Raw genomic sequence first — 16931 nt, 5'->3', positions numbered from 1 at the left:
TAGGGGCTGAGTTCGTTCTCCGGCTGCGCAGATTGCCACGTTGCTGCAGAAAGACACCGGACTGCGACACCAGAGGATATTGTCTGGTCACTCCAGGCTGTTTATCACACCGGTGTTTTAGGATTCTGCCGGGTGGAGCGTGCACTCTATTGGAATACAATTGTCAGTTGAAATGCTGACCGATATGATAGTGGAGGAAGAGTTTGAGCTCAAGGATGAGGAGCCATGGTATGGCAAACAGGACCTTGAGCACGGTAAGAGACTTGTGTTGCGGGCGTTGAAGGGAGGGATAGCTTGGTTGCGTCCTAAACAGCCGCAGCTGAGAGGGAACAATCACCAGCCTCCTATTTCAATACGACTCCACTATTCTACAGTCATCTGAGGTTACAGATTGGAAAATAATTACAAGGTTATGTTAAACTGTCCTAGACAAAATCAGTGAATAGCCTCACGGTTATTGCACGTAGGCTGATTACATTTTCAGTGGCAGACATGCAATTGCCAACATTGCAACCGCAAGTCTCAAATGATACCATTTTCATAGACTCACATCCATTCCATTTTAAAAACACATTTTTATTTATTTAAAGTCTCAACAAAATGAGTGATTTGTATCAACGCACTATCTTATTGTAAATGGTAACACTCTTGTGACACTCACACAGTCAGTAATAGTGGGGTCTATATTGAGAATTACTGAGAGCCTTCTTGTTGCCAGGGTATCCTGAGGCTGTCACTTCCCATGTGTTGATTGTTGTGTTTTGTGTGTGTGTAGGCTACAGTTTTTGTGGTTTGTTTGGACACTATTTACATGTATATGTGTATTGCATGATTATTGTGCACCTACCTGTATGTTGTTGATCATGACACACATTACATTACGTGGCTGGCTACAACCTGATCTCAGAGCATTTTGTATTATTCTGTATGTAAATCCAATACACTCCATTTAGTATGATACGTTTCGTATATTATGTATTAATTTGTGGATGTCCATCACCCATTTTGTATGACATGTTCTGAATTATAATTTGTAATTTTATGACTTTACAATATAATATGTTACGAATTCTAGCTAGGTGGCTAGGATGCTAACGTTAGCTAGGTTAGGGGGTTAGTTTAAAGGAAGGGTTGGCTAAAGTGGTTAAGGGTTAGCTAACATGCAAAGTAGCTTAAAGTAGTAAGTAGTTGAAAAAGTTGCTAAAATACTAAAATTATCCGCAATGAGATTCGAACTCTCAACATTTTGGGTTGCTAGACGTTCTTGTTATACAAAACAAAAGGTTAAATTGATAAACTTTTATTTTGTTAGGGTTCCCACACAGCCATATTTCCATGTTTACAGTGCTTGTTTACAGAAAACAAGTGGACTACCTGTGCAAATTAGCTATCCGCGTCTCCGAACACGTGTGTAAACGGAAGTCAGACGCCACAAACGTGTGTATGTAACAGTGATAATCGTACTCTCGTTGCGTTGTGTTTTGTCCAAATAAATCACCCCAGCCAGTGGTCCCAGTTGAGCATTATTTATTATCTGTTGTTAAATAGGAAACAGCCCGTTAGTTGTGCAGGGCTTAATGATGTTGGCTGTCGATGTTAAAATCTGTAGCATGAAAACATATGTTAGCAGTGGGCGTATGTGACCATTACATCGGTGCATGCTAGCTAACACACTTATTTATATACAACAATCATATACAAAAGCACATCCCAGAAAGCAACTCAATCCCGAACAGGTACCATATACCCACACATGTATAAATCAGCAACACATTGTAAAATATAGAAAACAGTATTCAGAACGTGACCTACCACTTGAGTCACATTTTCATACTGGGGAGAAGTTCGCGATCTCCCCCTTTCTGAAAGCGGGGCCAATAACAACACGCCTTATTGTCATCGGAATTAAACCAACCAATAAGAATGCTTGAACATTAAATGCACCTTTCTTTAGAGGCAAGTTGGAAACATAACCAACCCTGTCACATGTACAATGAATGTGTTTTGTTTGCGTGTATCTATTTACAGATCTCCATTTGGCGGCTCAGCTGGGTAAGACCTTGCTGGACCGGAACCATGAGTTGGAGCAGGGGCTGCAGCAGATGTACTCCACCAACCAGGAGCAGCTGCAGGAGATTGAGGTAGCTTGTCTAAATATGATCATACTAGGCCACTGAGAGCAAATACAAACACACACACCACATTGTAGGTTACATTTTTTCCCACTAATTTAGAATCAGTCGGCAACATAAGATGTGTAATATGAATGAATCACTTTTTAAACCTTGCTCTGAAGGTCACTATGGCTGGAAAATTGCTTGTTAATAAATTACCATTTTGCAGATACTGTACCACTGGAGTAGCCCTACATTCATTCACCAAACTGACTTGGTCTTAGCTAACCTGTCCTTTGGAAAGTATTCAGACCCCACAACTTTTTACACATTTTGTTAGGTTACAGCCTTATTCTAAAATGTATTATTGTTTTTTTTTTCCCCTCATCAATCTTTACACAATACCCCACAATGACAGCAAATACATTTTTTTTTTTTCTTAAATTTTGGCTAATTCATAAAAATAAATCACTTTTACATAAGTATTCAGACTCTCAGTAGTGTAACAACCCTGGGTTTATAAGCACTGATATCGACTCTTCTGCATGACCATGCTTTTGTGGCACAGTCGATAGCGCGCTGGAATTCGGGCTAGAAGGTCGAGGGTTCGAGGCCTGATCTCTGCCTGTTTCATTACATTGGTGTCAGAAAGGATCGGATCTTGCATCCACGACAGTGCGTGTGCTTGGCCGGTGAGCGCGTTCCTGTAAGACGTAGAGTCGCAAGCTAGCGCGAGGACACGCTCTTTGAAAGGAGGGAGTAGTGTAACGACCCTGGGTTTATAAGCGCAGATATCGACTCTGCTGCACAAGCATGCTTTTGCGGCACAGTCGCTAGCGTGCTGGACTTCGGGCTAGAAGGTCGAGGTTTCAAGACCTGCTCCCTGCCTGTTTCATTACAGTACTTTGTTGAATCACCTTTGGCAGCAATTACAGCCTTGTCTCTTCTTTGGTATGATGCTACAAGCTTGGCACACCTGTATTTGGGGAGTTTATCCCATTCTAACTCTCAAGCTCTGTCAGGTTGGATTGGGAGCGCAGCGCAGCTGCACAGCTATTTTCAGGTCACTCCAGAGATATTCAAGTCCGGGTTCTGGCAAATCATGTCCAATCAATTTAATTTACCACAGGTGGACTCCAAGTTGTAGACACATCTCAAGCATGATCAATGGAAACAGGATGCACCTGAGCTCAATTTCAAGTCTCGTAGCGAAGGTTCTGAATACTTATGTAAATAAGGTATTTCTGTTTTTTATTTGACTCAATTTGCAAAAATGTCTAAACCTGTTTTCACTTTGTCATTATGGGGTATTCTGTGTAGATTGCTGAGGATTTTTTGTTTGTTTTGTATTTAATCAATTTTAGAATAATGCTGTAACATAACAAAGATTGCTGAGGATTTTTTGTTTGTTTTGTATTTAATCAATTTTAGAATAACGCTGTAACATAACAAAATGTGGAAAAAGTCAAGGGGTCTGAATACTTTCCGAAGGAACGGCACCTGTCCTGTATGTAAACAAAAACAGGACTTTGGTGTTCAAAAGCAATAAGAAGCTTAGCTCAACTGTATGACGTCATTAGGAAACAACCCTACGCACAGACCAACAAGTCCACCAATGGGAGCGGACAGTCCACATTGACAAATCTCTCCCCCAAATCTCTTTTCTTGTCAGGCTCTTCCGATCGTTAGTTTCCTCTCGTTAAATGGGATCAAGTGAAAGCCTGTCTGGATTAGCTCATGACTTAATTGGTCCTTGGCATGGTGCATTGCATGGACAGGTATTTGTCTGACTATCTTTAAGGCACCTTTAGGACACCTTTCACCTCCTCTCTGTAAGCAGAGCAGTGGCCAACAGCTTTATGCTTCCTTCAGTAGCCAAAGGCTTAAGTCAAGGTAGTGAACTTTCACATGGTTACTACTGATGTTATCCTGCCTCTCAACACAGAGTATCTAAGGCTGTGTTTAGACAGCAGAGCCTAAGAGAACTTGGTGTGCAAATGCTCTTTCCTGCCTCGCACCTCATGATATATGATGGTGTGTTCAACGACCTCCATTTTGGGGTTGCCTAATAGTACCCTCACTATATTCACGGGATGTATCCTGCTGAGTACTCACACACACATGTTCTCAGTTAGGGTGGTGGTACAAACAACATGACATTTTCGTATCAGACCTTTCTGCCTTTCCTCCATCATCCTGACTAGTGACCACTTAAGTATGAACTCCTTGCTTGTTCACAAGTGTCGACTTGCGCTATAGGCGCCGGGCATGCGGCACAGGTCTGATTTGTACAGTAATTTCCAAACAAATAAGTATGAACAGATCTGTACAAAGATTAGCAAATATGTGCACTGCACAGGTGCTAGCTTTGGGCGACCATGGTGGAACAAGCAGTATGTGTTCGGTGAGCAGTCTCAACGAGTTCACACACAGGTGATGCATTCAAAGGGTGTTCAGGTGCAAACGTGTTCGTTCAGCACACAACCAACCACAGGGGATTTTAACATTGACCAAAAATGTCAATTCCACAGTAACAGAATGATGCTGAGACTCCCAATTTTCCACTTTCAAATGTACGAAAAATAAAAACCAATGATCGCAAAGTTAAAAAAAAATAAAAACGTAGAAAGGACAACTTTTAACAATTTCCACAGAAAATTACAAAAACATGTTTACTTGAAGAACAGTGCAGAGGCAATGTTTGGTAACAGAATGACGGCACAAACAGCAGAGACCATCATTTTGTTACCGTGGAATAGCTCAAGAGGAGCCTAAGACCGGGTACAGACACCACATATAGATATGGTCAGATACATGGGATTACAATTCTAAGCCCTGAAGGCATTGGCCTCATAATAAGCACTGTAAAGAATTTTAAGATCCTTTGTTGACCTGCTGTCAGCTAGATGGTCTCTCCAGTAATTAAAATAGAACGGGACAGTTGGTTCAGTCAGTAATAGTCGGACATCCTGGGGTTAAACGTCAAGGCAGAGGTCTTAGACTAGAGGGTTAAAACCTCTATAGGATCGGTGCCCCCCCCTCCCCGCTGGACGGTTGAGCTAACGTGCGCTAATGTGATTAGCATGACGTTGTAAGTAACAAGAACATTTTCCAGGACATAGCTATGTCTTACATGGGCATAAAGCTTAAATTCTTGTTCATCCAACTGCACTGTCTAATTTACAGTACCTAATACAGTGAAATAATACCATGCTATTGTTTGAGGAGAGTGCACAGTTATGAACTTAAACGTTTCAATTAACCGATTTGGGCAGACTTGATACATTTTGAACAGTAATGCAACGGTTCATTGGATCAGTCTAAAACTTTACACATACTGCTGCCATCTAGTGACCAAAATCTAAATTGCGCCTAGAGTTCTAAGTCATGTAATGGCCTTATTATTGCATTTCAAAGATGATGGAACAAAAAGAGACTGCATGTTTTTTTTATTTGTATTATCTTTTACCAGATCTATTATGTTCTATTCTCCTACATTAATTTCACATTTCCACAAACTTTAAAGTGTTTCCTTTCAAATGGTATCAAGAATATGCATATCCTTGCTTCAGGTCCTGAGCTACAGACAGTTAGATTTGGGTTTGTCATTTTAGGTGAAAAATGAAAAAAAGGATTGGATCCTTTAACAGAGGAATATAGGCTTTTTATTTTCAGCTAATGGTTAGATGGATATGTAAAGTTCAATGTACTATTGTCACCTATTCAACTACTGTGACTGTGTTATTCATCTGTCAGTATTGTGACACTGCTATTGTTTTTCACTTTGGACTCTTAAGATCTTTGTACATTTTTGACTGCAAGATCAGTAAAGTATATTGTAATTATTCGCCTACCTCCTCATGCCTTTTGCACACAATGTATATAGACTTTCTTTTTTTCCTACTGTGTTATTGACTTGTTTACTCCATGTGTAAATCTGTTATCTGTTCACACTGCTTTGCTTTATCTTGGCCAGGTCTCAGTTGTAAATGAGAACTTTTTCTCAACTAGCCTAACTGGTTAAATAAAGGTGAAAAAAATAATTCAATAAATCTTTCACATGTAATTGAACCAGCTCAAAGTTCCATTGATGTATTTTTCAACTGAAGTGTCTCTCTGAAGGAGATCCCTGAGTGATTTGGGTTAGGGCTTTATCCTCCTATGCCTCGTCTGCCAGTCAGTTAATATCAAAATCTAATGATTTGAATTAGACGTGATGGTTAAGCCTAAATTCGAGGGCACACGGGGATCACTTAGGAGTCCTTCAACAAGTGGCAGTGACCCATCCTGATAATGCTAAGTGGTATATGTCCCAGCTCCATGCTTGCATAAAGTAGTCTGGTCACAAAGCCAGTGTTTTGCCAGTTCAAAAGTGTGTTCGGTGCTACTGGTCCTCTTCACTGACCTGTTTCTTAATGGATCATTGATCTGAGAATCGAATTGCAAGAATAAGAGGACTCGCATACTGTATCAGTCATAATGGAACCATAATTAAATGCTTGATCAATACTTACATACAGTAAACTCTATCACATGACAAACGCTGGACCCTATTAGTGGACCCAAAAACTGTTCTATCCATCCTATTTCAATGGCAATTACCTTTGACCTCCTCCCAGTACCTGACTAAGCAGGTGGATTTGCTGAGGCAAATGAATGACCAGCATGCTAAGGTATACGAGCAGCTAGATGTGGCGGCCAGAGACCTGGAGCAGGGCAACCACAGGCTGATTCTGGACAACCGCGTCGCCCAGCAGAGGATCAACTGGTGAGACTCAGGACTTTGATTCCTTTCTGAAAATAGTAACTGTAAACATTTTTACCCCCAGTATAAATACTTAGATGCCAAATTTACTAAGAGGCAAGGTTTTGGTTAAATTAATTTTCTCCACAAAGCTCAGTAATTCGAACCACTTCTATGCTTGTCCTCTCTCTCAGCCTGACAGAAACAATCAACAGTCTTGAGACCCACATGGAGGACTTGCAGACCCAGGTGGAGGAGCTGAAGATAGCCCAGTCTGACCGGAGCAGGAGAGAACTGGCCGAACAGAGACACAACCTCGGAGCACAGAGTGTGTCCTGCCTCAAGGAGCTGTATGACCTGCAGAAAGACAAGTGAGTGTGTGCATGTATGTGTCCTGCAGCTGTGCAATTGAACCTGGTGCCAACAAACCGCTAATGTTATTGTTAGTCTCAAACATCCATTCCGCCACAGAACCAGATGTGTTCAGCTTTATTCAGCTCAAATCAATGTGATCAATTTAATTCTCATCTCAACCATGCAAACCAAGACTAGGCTGAGAAGAAAGTAGTTGGAAACCAAATGAGCTGGCCTTATTCTGCAGTGGGAATGGTCACCGTGAACACTAATTTCCTGCACTCGGATTATAGTAGCTGAACAATTTGGAGATTATGTGCATGCTAAGAGAGGGAACACAATAACAAACCATAAACAGAGGAAGTTACCTTAAATGTTATTTTAAAGTACAGTAACAAGCATGTGCCTTGAGAGGAATGTTCTACTTCAGCTAGCCTGAATGTTTGTCACTGGCCAAGTTAAAGTACATCATTCCAGGAACTGTGTGTCTGGCCAAGTTACAAGTATTTCTGAAAGTTTTTATAGACACTGCACTATCAATCATCAATGGTGTCAAACCAGCAGTCATAGAGCCTCTTCTCATCTCGTCCCCTTCTAGTGATCTGCGTACTGTGTATTCCCTTTCAGTACATATTAAGTAAAGGAAACACTTGACTATTGAGATGGGTCCATAGTCTAATGACTATGTATTACCGCCATTATCAGCCGTGTGCTGACTGGGCGTCCCCAGGTCACCCAGACCACCTAATCTGGGCCAAGGCTTTTCGGACATAATCCCCTGCAGATAAATCTTTCAGAGGAGGTTAAGTCTAGCTTGTATACACACACTAACATACACACATAGTTCAGTAGCATGTTTTAGCATGCAATACAAAACCACTGATAAAGCACATACAGTACCAGTCAAGTTTGGACACCTACTATTCAAGGATTTTTCTTTATTTGTACTATATTCTGCATTGTAGAATAGTAGTGAAAACATCATAAAACACAGGGAATCATGTCGTAACCAAAAAGGTGTTAAACAAATCAAAATATATTTGAGATTCTTCAAAGTTGCCACCCTTTGCCTTGATGACAGCTTTGAACACTCTTGGCATTTTCTCAACCAGCTTCACCTGGAATGTTTTTCCAACAGTCTTGAAGTTTCCACAAATGCTGAGCACTTGTTGGCTGCTTTTCCATCACTCTGCGTTCCAACTCATCCCAAACCATCTCATTTGGGTTGAGATCGGGTGATTGTGGAGGCCAGGTCATCTCCACAATCACTCTCCTTCTTGGTCAAATAGCCCTTACACGGCCTGGAGGTGTGTTGTGTCATTGTCCTGTTGAAAAACAAATGATAGTCCCACTAGGCTCAAACCAGAAGGGATGGCATATCACTGCAGAATGCTGTGGTAGTCATGCTGGTTAATCAACCCCACATCAACGGGTCCTTGGGACCCTAACACAGAGCATATAGCTTCTAACTCCTCTTCCTGTTCCTAAGTTAAGTGTGCCTTGAATTCTAAATAAATCACTGACAGTGTCACAAGCAAAGCAGCATCACACCTCCTCCTCCATGCTTCACGGTGGGAACCACACATGCAGAGATCATCCGTTAACCTATTCTGCATCTCATAAAGATAAGGCGGTTGGAACCAAAAGTCTCAAATATGGACTCATCAGACCTAAGGACACATTTCCACCAGTCTAATGTCCATTGCTCGTGTTTCTTGGCCCAAGCAAGTCTCTTCTTTGTGGTGTCCTTTAGTAGTGGTTTCTTAGCAGCAATTGGACCATGAAGGCCTGATTCACGCAGTCTCCTCTGAACAGTTGATGTTGATGTCTGTTACTTGAACTCTGAAGCATTTATTTGGGCTGCAATTTCTGAGGCTGGTAACTCTAATGAACTTATCCTCTGCAGCAGAGGTAGCTCTGGGTCTTTCCTGTGGCGGTCCTCATGAGCCAGTTTCATCATAGCCCTTGATGGTTTTTGCGACTGCATTTGAAGAAACTTTCAAAGTTCTTCATTTTCTACATTGACTGATGTCTTAAAGGAATGATGGACTGTCGTTTATCTTTGCTTATTTGAGCTGTTCTTTCCATAATAAGGACATGGTCTTCTACCAAATAGGGCTATCTTCTGTATACCCACCCATACCTTGTCACAACACAACTGATTGGCTCAAATGCATTAATTAAGAAAGAAAGGAATTCCACATATGAACTTTTAACTAGGTACACCTGATCATTTAAATGCATTCCAGGTGACTACCTCATGAAGCTGGTTGAGAGAATGAGTGTGCAAAGCTGTCAAGGCAAACTGTTGCTACTTTGAAGAATCTCAAATATAGTATATATACTTTTGTTGGTTAATACATTATTCCAGATGTGTTATTTCATAGATTTGATGTCTTCACTATTCTACAATGTAGAAAATAGTCATAAAGAAAAACCCTTGAATGAGTAGGTGTCCAAACTTGACTGGTACTGTACATGATAAAAACAGGCCTCTATAACCACTTTCACAATCGTGTTGAACCTTAGTCCTTTTCCCTGTCCCAGGTACATGGCCTATGAGAGCCTGCGTGTGGAGCATTCCTGGCCAGCAAGGAAGGAGTCCTGTCAGGACCCCGACCCCGATGAGGAGAACTCTGTGCTCCAGCGCTCCATCCAGACCCTGCAGGCTGTTCTGGCCTCTGAGCGGGGGAAGCGGGAGGCAGCGGAACAGGAGACTGAGCTGACTGCCAGGGAGAACGGGGCTCTGGAGCAGCAGCTGGCCCTGCTGGAGGGCTGCCGGGCTAGGCAGAGGGAGCTGGAGGCAGAGGTCGAGGAGCTACGGCAGCTGTGGCAGGCCGACTACGCCAACATGTACGATCATGACCCTTTCTATTCATACTTGGTACATGTTGTTTGTATATTCAGCATAATAAAGACAATACTCTACTCCACCAGCGTCAGGAGACCTGACCGGCTACTGCTGCCTGACACTGTCTTCTTCGCCCCAGAGGAGAAGCCCAGTCTGGTACAAAAGGAGGAGGAAGTGGGGGAGCAGGGGAGGCGCAGCCTGCAGAGGTGCAACAGCGAAAGTGTTCTGAAGGGGACACTAGCAGACGACATCCGGCGGGGGCATGAGCGTACATGTATCAGAAGAGCAGAGGCGGTGAAGCAGAGAGGAATCTCCCTGCTCAATGAGGTGGACGCCCAGTATAGTGCACTGCAGGTAAAGGTTTTCATTTCTCATTATTGCATAATCAACACAAAGACCGAGGGTGAAACTATTTCCATTTGTTTACGATGTGCCCTATGAATAAGAATGACAAACAAAAGGTCTAGGAGGTGAAGCAAATGACATTTTTATGCAGTAATTTGAGTTTGTTATACAGTGTGGAAAGTTGCCAATGAGTGACTGAACGTTTGCCTCCTGCAGGTCAAATACGAGGAGCTTCTGCGGCGCTGCCAGCTGGGGGCAGACGGGCTCAGTCACAAGGCCGTGCAGACACCCCACAGTTCCCACGGCACTGTCAGTTACCCCCGACGGCGCCTCTCAAGCTCGGCCACCTCCATCGGGCTCCCAGCTGTCCCCGAAGACAACGGGCCTCAGCCGGAGTACAAGGCCCTTTTCCAGGAGATCTTCACCTGCATCCAGAAGACCAAAGAGGACCTAAGTGAGAACAAGTGTCCGGGTCATTGACTCTGGGGACAGTGATGGCAGTATTTGTTCTTTCTGCACCTTTGAATTAACTGCTCAAGAAGATATTGCTATAGGAGAGGGCCTCAAATAGCAGATTCCAAAGGGTGTGTGCGCACGTGCACTAACACCTGTACCTCTTATACAACATGTGCCCTGTTGTCTCCTTCAGTCCTGTCAACGCTATCACCTCGACAAGCTCCGATGGTTTCATAAGCACTTCTTATCTACTGTCCATCCCTTTGACTACTTTCCATCCTTATCTACAAGTTTGTTTTTGACGCAAACATATCCAGGTCAGAGGTTGATAAATGGATTGTTTGAGTCCTGATGCTATCGCCTCTTAGCATCCGACTGCTCTTATGCCTCATTTAGCTCGATTTAGATGGCACCACCTCTTCACTTGAAGTCAATGGGTGCAGTAATATTAGCAACCAGGGTTTTTCTATTCTTTTGTTTTCTACTAAATTCAAGTAATCATAGCATTTAGAATGGTATGTGTATGTACCATAGATTTGTCTTGCAGCTTAATGAGTAGGCCTACGCTGTGTTTGAAAGTGTTTGTTTGTACGCTGATACCACGTACAGAACCACCATTGTACAGATCTTGAACTTGCTTAGACTATCTAGCAGTCTGTGTTCAATCCACTTAGTGTTAAGTCTGTCGGGGGAGCCATACCTTTTGTGCACACTGTACATATTGCCAAATTATAGATTTAACTACATCTGTGGACCTTTTTATTATGCCAACTTAAGAGTACTGGACTGGATGGAGTACTTTATAGATGCACTATATATATATCTAGATCTCCACACAAAAGTATGTGGACACCCATTCAAATGAGTGGATTTGTTTATTTCAGCCACACCTGTTAGCAACAGGTGTATAAAATCGAGCACACAGCCATGCAATCTCCATAGACACACATTGGCAGTAGAATGGCCTTACTGAAGAGCTGTGTGACTTTCAAAGTGGCACCGTCATAGGATGCCTCATCAAATTTCTGCCCTGGCAGACCTGCCCAGGTCAACTAAGTGCTGTTATTGTGAAGTGAAAACATCTAGGAGCATCAACGGTTCAGCCGCGAAGTGGTAGGCCACAATTTCTGCCCTGGCAGACCTGCCCAGGTCAACTAAGTGCTGTTATTGTGAAGTGAAAACATCTAGGAGCATCAACGGTTCAGCCGCGAAGTGGTAGGCCACACAAGCTCACAGGACGGCAACGCCGAATGCTCACTACCGAGTTCCAAACTGCCTCTGGAAGCAACGTCAGCACAAGAACTGTTTGTCAGGCACTTCATGAAATTTCCATGACCTAGCGTGGGTTTCCATGACGGGAGCGTAAGATTGCCAATCGTTGGCTGGAGTGGTGTGAAGCTCGCCGCCATTGGACTCTGGAGCAGTGGAACCGCGTTCTCTGGTGTGATGAATCATGCTTCACCATCTGGCAGTCCAACGGACGAATCTGGGTTTGGCGGATGCCAGGAGAACGCTACCTGCCCCAATGCATAGTGCCAACTGTAAAGTTTGGTGGAAGAGGAATAATGGTCTGGGGCTGTTTTAAGGTTTGGGCTAGACCCTTCAGTTTCAGTGAAGGGAAATCTTAACGCTACAGCATACAATTACATTTTTGATGATTCTGTGCCTCCAACTTTGTGGCAACAGTTTGGGGAAGGTCCTTTTCCTGTTTTTACAATGCCCCAGTGCACAAAGTGAGGTCCATACAGAAAGGGTTTGTCGAGATTAGTGTGGAAGAACTTGACTGGCCTGCACCGAGCCCTGAACTCAACCCCATCGAACGCCTTTGGGATGAATTAGAACGCCGACTAGCAGCCAGGCCCAACATCAGTGCCTGACCTCACTAATGCTCTTGTGGCTGAATAGAAACAAGTTCCCACAGCAATGTTCTAACATCTAGTGGAAAGCCTTCACAGAAGAGTGGAGGCTGTTATAGCAGCAAAGGCGGGACCAACTCCATATAATGCCCATGATTTTGGAATGAGATGTTCGACGAGCAGGTATTCCTGTACTTTTGGTCATGTAGTGTATTTATGGAGGTTGGGCCTATAGTAGTCAACATTGATTTATAGATAGATTGGCCTGTAATACTAGAGAATCATAAGCGAACACTGGAAAAGGCCCAGTCTGTTCTCACTGTTTCATGGTCGTTTGTGTAATGTGTGTCCCTATAGCTACCTCTGCCAACAGGACACATCGCGGCTTTGCACTGACCGATGGATACTTTAAAAAAAAAAGGTATTTATTTGACAATTATTTCGACCATGAGATGGTATTTATTTCTCTATGCTAATATTTGTCATTTGTCACTGTATTCCAGATCTATAATGTGATTGTTGTTGTAGCGAATGCTGATTCAGATGTTCAGTGGCTTTGAGTTTGACTGACACTGAGGTTCAAAGTATGATAAGGTGCTTCTTAATTGAATATGTGAAACTTACGTTTTGTAAGCAGAAGTGTTAACACAACAGAAAAAATAAGATATATAATTAAGGTTGCAGTGAGTTGTCTTTTAATTTGTGGATCCCTCAACCAAAGGTGCTTAATCTCAAAGCCCTAAGTATGGTAGACTGGTGGTTCTCTGCTCAGCAATATCCTGCCTATAGACCACAACAAATGAGGGTAGGTGGAGTCGGTCATACAGACGCTGAGACACTTCAGATAACCAAGAACAAGAGGTCAGATCAATACATATCTTTTCCATCTCAAGTCCAATGCTTCTCGGTGTCTGGTTTGCCAGATGGGTTTACTGTTTCTTACGTGTGATGGACTGAAGTAGAAACACAAAGCCTGTCAATATTGACTTCCTTTTTGCTCCATTCAAAATACTTGTCTACTTGGTGTTTCAGGGTGGACGTAAAGAATATAAATAATATTTTGACAAGGAGATACATAAAAGCAGCAGGACTAGAGTTGTGTGTATTCGATGAATATACCATCTGGGTTAGATGATCAGTAGCCAAATGGTCAGCTGAGGAATTACCTGTTATAGCCTCCTCCTTTGTTTCAGGAGTTTATTCAGAACAGTGGAAGATGGACCAGGGGATCAGTTAGAACTTGTTCTCTGTGTAGATTCACATCACCTCCATGACTGTTCTGTTTTGAATAAACCCCATAAGTCTCTGGGTTCAAAATGCAGCTGTACATCAACAATGGTGAACTTCAAGTTGCCCTTTCTCCCTCTACGGCCAGGGTCCATTATGACGTTACTTATCCTGGACCGAGACTCAAACTTGACTTCCATTTTGTGTTTTACATCAAATTAGAACTTGAAATGATATTATTTGGCTGAACTATTTATTAATTCTATACTTTGATATAATGAAAATGAGAACTATTACAAATGGCAATTTCATAGTAATATACAACTGTAATATATAGATGCAGCCTATATAGTAAGATGTCATAGATCAGCATTACAAGTGTTCTCCATGATGACTAACACATGCTTACAGTGAACCAATAAAAAAATAATTGTGCCAGAGGTGTTATGATTCTTTCCCATTACAAGAGCCTTTAGAGAACATGCCCATGCAAACGTGGGTTATATGTTGGTTAGATAAAATCGGCTTCATAGATTTATACCATCGTGTCACTGCATAGTTACTTGGAGGGCTGTCTCAGCCAGCCCTCCTTCCATGTTTTAATGTCTAGTATTAAATGGGGCATGTTAATCTCCCTCAATAGTCAATTGAACTGACAAACTATAGTGAGAAAATGGTGAGAATCCAGCATCAAGGGCACAAAGTCGACAACCGTCACATGTAGACCTTAAAGGAAACCCATTTTTTGTTATATCGTATTTGTGTATCTCTGAGCGACGTTCTATCAATTCCCGGAGTCATTTTAATGTTTTCATGTGGATCTGAGCTATTCGCCGTTCAAGCAGGCAGAAATACAGCCGGTACGACGACTTTTGTGTCATACAGTATATTACATATCCTGCTTTACATGTATTATAGGACTAATTAGTCATTCTAATCAAGGGACAAATCTCCCCCCTCATGTCCTTGAGGATCGCCTCTCAGGCCAATAATAGGGCTTTGTCTTCCAGACCGCTAATAGCTTTTACATAACGGCTAGTTTCCTGCCCTACTCCCAACAACCCCCAAATCCACTAACCCTCCATAAAAGGGGATTACATGCTAATCTCGGCCATAAAGAGACTGTCTTGCAAAGACTCTGTGGACACTGAGAGAACTTTGTGTTGGCTTTCAAATCAATCTGCAGTTGAGACCTACGTTTGGCTGGGAGACCGTATGAAATTGATTTCTGATAAAAATTGCAATGGAAAAGCAACGTATGTTCTCTTCAGGCCTGTAACAACTTCAATGTAACACACAGTGGAGACTCAAATGTATCAATGGAGCTCCTATATACATGTAAAATGTCTTCTTATTACATTCCAGCTTGGATCCAGAACTCCATTTCAATATTTTGGCTAGCTGGACTGAGGTGTGGGAGTCAGAATGTTATGCACGCCCTCATGCCTCTCTGTCCCAAATGCATAGCTGTATGTCTCAGTTCATTGTATAGACTCCACACTGCATTCCTTAGCTCTGTGACCTCAGCAGAGAACATATGCCAGGCGGAACTCAACAACACCCAGAGGTTGTCCTGTCCTCAAGATTTACAACACTGTGGAAAATGTAAAGAACATGTTTTTGTGATTCATGATTCAATTTATAAGGAATTCTGCACTGTGTGACAACCCTATAACATTACAGTAGGCTTACCTATTCTAATTATCTATAGAGATCAAAATCTATTGGTCACATGCAATAACAGCTGCTAACTATGTGTGAGTGTAGCAAAATGTTTGTGCTTCTAGTTCCGACAGTGCAGTAATATCTAACAATTCCACAACTACCTTATACACACAAGTGTAAAGGAATTAATAAGAATATGTACATTTAAATCTATGGATGGGCAATGACAGAGCGGCATAGGCAAGATGCAATAGATGGTATAAAATACAGTATATACATATGAGATGAGTAATGCAAGATATGTAAACATTAATAAAGTGGCATTATTAAAGTGACTAGTGATCCATTTCTTAGAATGGCCAATGATTTCAAGTATGTATGTAGGCAGCAGCCTCTCTGTGTTAGTGATGACTGTTTAACAGTCTGATGGCCTTGAGATAGAAGCTGTTTTTCAGTCTCTCTGTTCCAGCTTTGATGCACCTGTACTGACCTCGCCTTCTGGATGATAGCGGGGTGAACAGGCGGTGGTTGTTGTCCTTGATGATCTTTTTGGTCTTCCTGTGACATCGAGTGCTGTAGATGTCCTGGAGGGCAGGTAGTTTGCCCCTGGTGATGCGTTGTGCAGACTGCACCACCCTCTGGAGAGCCCTGCAGTTGTGGGCGGTGCTGTTGCCGTACCAGGCGGTGATACAGCCCGACAGGATGCTCTCAATTGTGCATCTGTAAAAGTTTGAGGGTTTTAGTTGACAAGACAACTTTCCTCAGCCTCCTGAGGTTGAAGAGGCACTGTTGCACCTTCTCCACCACACTGTCTGTGTGGTTGGACCATTTCAGTTTCTGTGATATGTACGCAAAGGAACTTATGAGAGTGCTTTAATTTCAGTCCATTTGTATTGAAAATAAAACAATATAGAATGGGAAAAATGTATAATTTATTTCCTGCTGCTATTGCCTACACAAACTACACTATTTGCTTGCAGTGCATTTCATTGGACAAAAAGCTTACAGCACCTGGTCTTCCCAGGCAGTCTTCCATACATGTACTAACCAGGCCCAAATCTGCTTAGCTTCCGAGATCAGGCGAATTCCGACTGGTATGGCCATAAGCGACGGAATGGTGCAGCTGTAAACCTTTTGAGGATCTGAGGACCCATGCCAAATATTTTCAGTCTCCTGAGTGTGAATAGGTTTTATCGTGACCTCTTCACGACTGTCTTGGTGTGCTTGGACCGTGTTCATTTGTTGGTGATGTGGCACCAAGGAACTTGAAGCTCTCAACCTGCTCCACAACAGCCCCATCGATGAGAATGCGGGCGTGC

General features: G+C 42.5%; 1 protein-coding gene and 1 pseudogene across 2 annotated transcripts; one reads left to right on the top strand and one right to left on the bottom strand.

Moving 5' to 3' along the window:
* Window positions 1–18: 18 nt before the first annotated feature.
* Window positions 19–11981, top strand: cdr2a (cerebellar degeneration-related protein 2a). Of its 2 annotated transcripts, XM_064987024.1 has the most exons (7): window positions 19–254; window positions 2029–2141; window positions 6734–6882; window positions 7053–7229; window positions 9760–10065; window positions 10150–10417; window positions 10625–11981. In XM_064987024.1, exons 1-7 carry the CDS (start codon window positions 173–175, stop codon window positions 10886–10888), a joined length of 1359 nt encoding a protein of 452 aa, XP_064843096.1. In that variant the 5' UTR covers window positions 19–172; the 3' UTR covers window positions 10889–11981. The 2 variants fall into 2 exon arrangements, with proteins under 2 accessions (XP_064843096.1, XP_064843097.1); XM_064987025.1 differs by lacking the exon at window positions 19–254 and having other exon boundaries at window positions 2060–2141; window positions 3244–6882.
* A 4630-nt stretch (window positions 11982–16611) lies between these two features.
* On the bottom strand, window positions 16612–16720 carry LOC135554883 (5S ribosomal RNA; annotated as a pseudogene).
* Between the last annotated feature and the right edge of the window lie 211 nt (window positions 16721–16931).

The sequence above is a fragment of the Oncorhynchus masou genome, chromosome 14, assembly GCF_036934945.1.
Source record: "Oncorhynchus masou masou isolate Uvic2021 chromosome 14, UVic_Omas_1.1, whole genome shotgun sequence".
NCBI classification, from domain to species: Eukaryota; Metazoa; Chordata; class Actinopteri; order Salmoniformes; family Salmonidae; genus Oncorhynchus; species Oncorhynchus masou.
This window is presented reverse-complemented; position numbering and strand designations above follow the sequence as displayed.

Bases quoted from the DNA above. Each gene is read 5' to 3' on its own strand.
- cdr2a (XM_064987024.1), top strand. From the start codon at position 173: ATGCTGACCGATATGATAGTGGAGGAAGAGTTTGAGCTCAAGGATGAG. The intron at 6,883-7,052 runs GTGAGACTCAGG...CCTCTCTCTCAG, and splicing joins GCCCAGCAGAGGATCAACTG to CCTGACAGAAACAATCAACA. The intron at 7,230-9,759 runs GTGAGTGTGTGC...TCCCTGTCCCAG, and splicing joins TATGACCTGCAGAAAGACAA to GTACATGGCCTATGAGAGCC.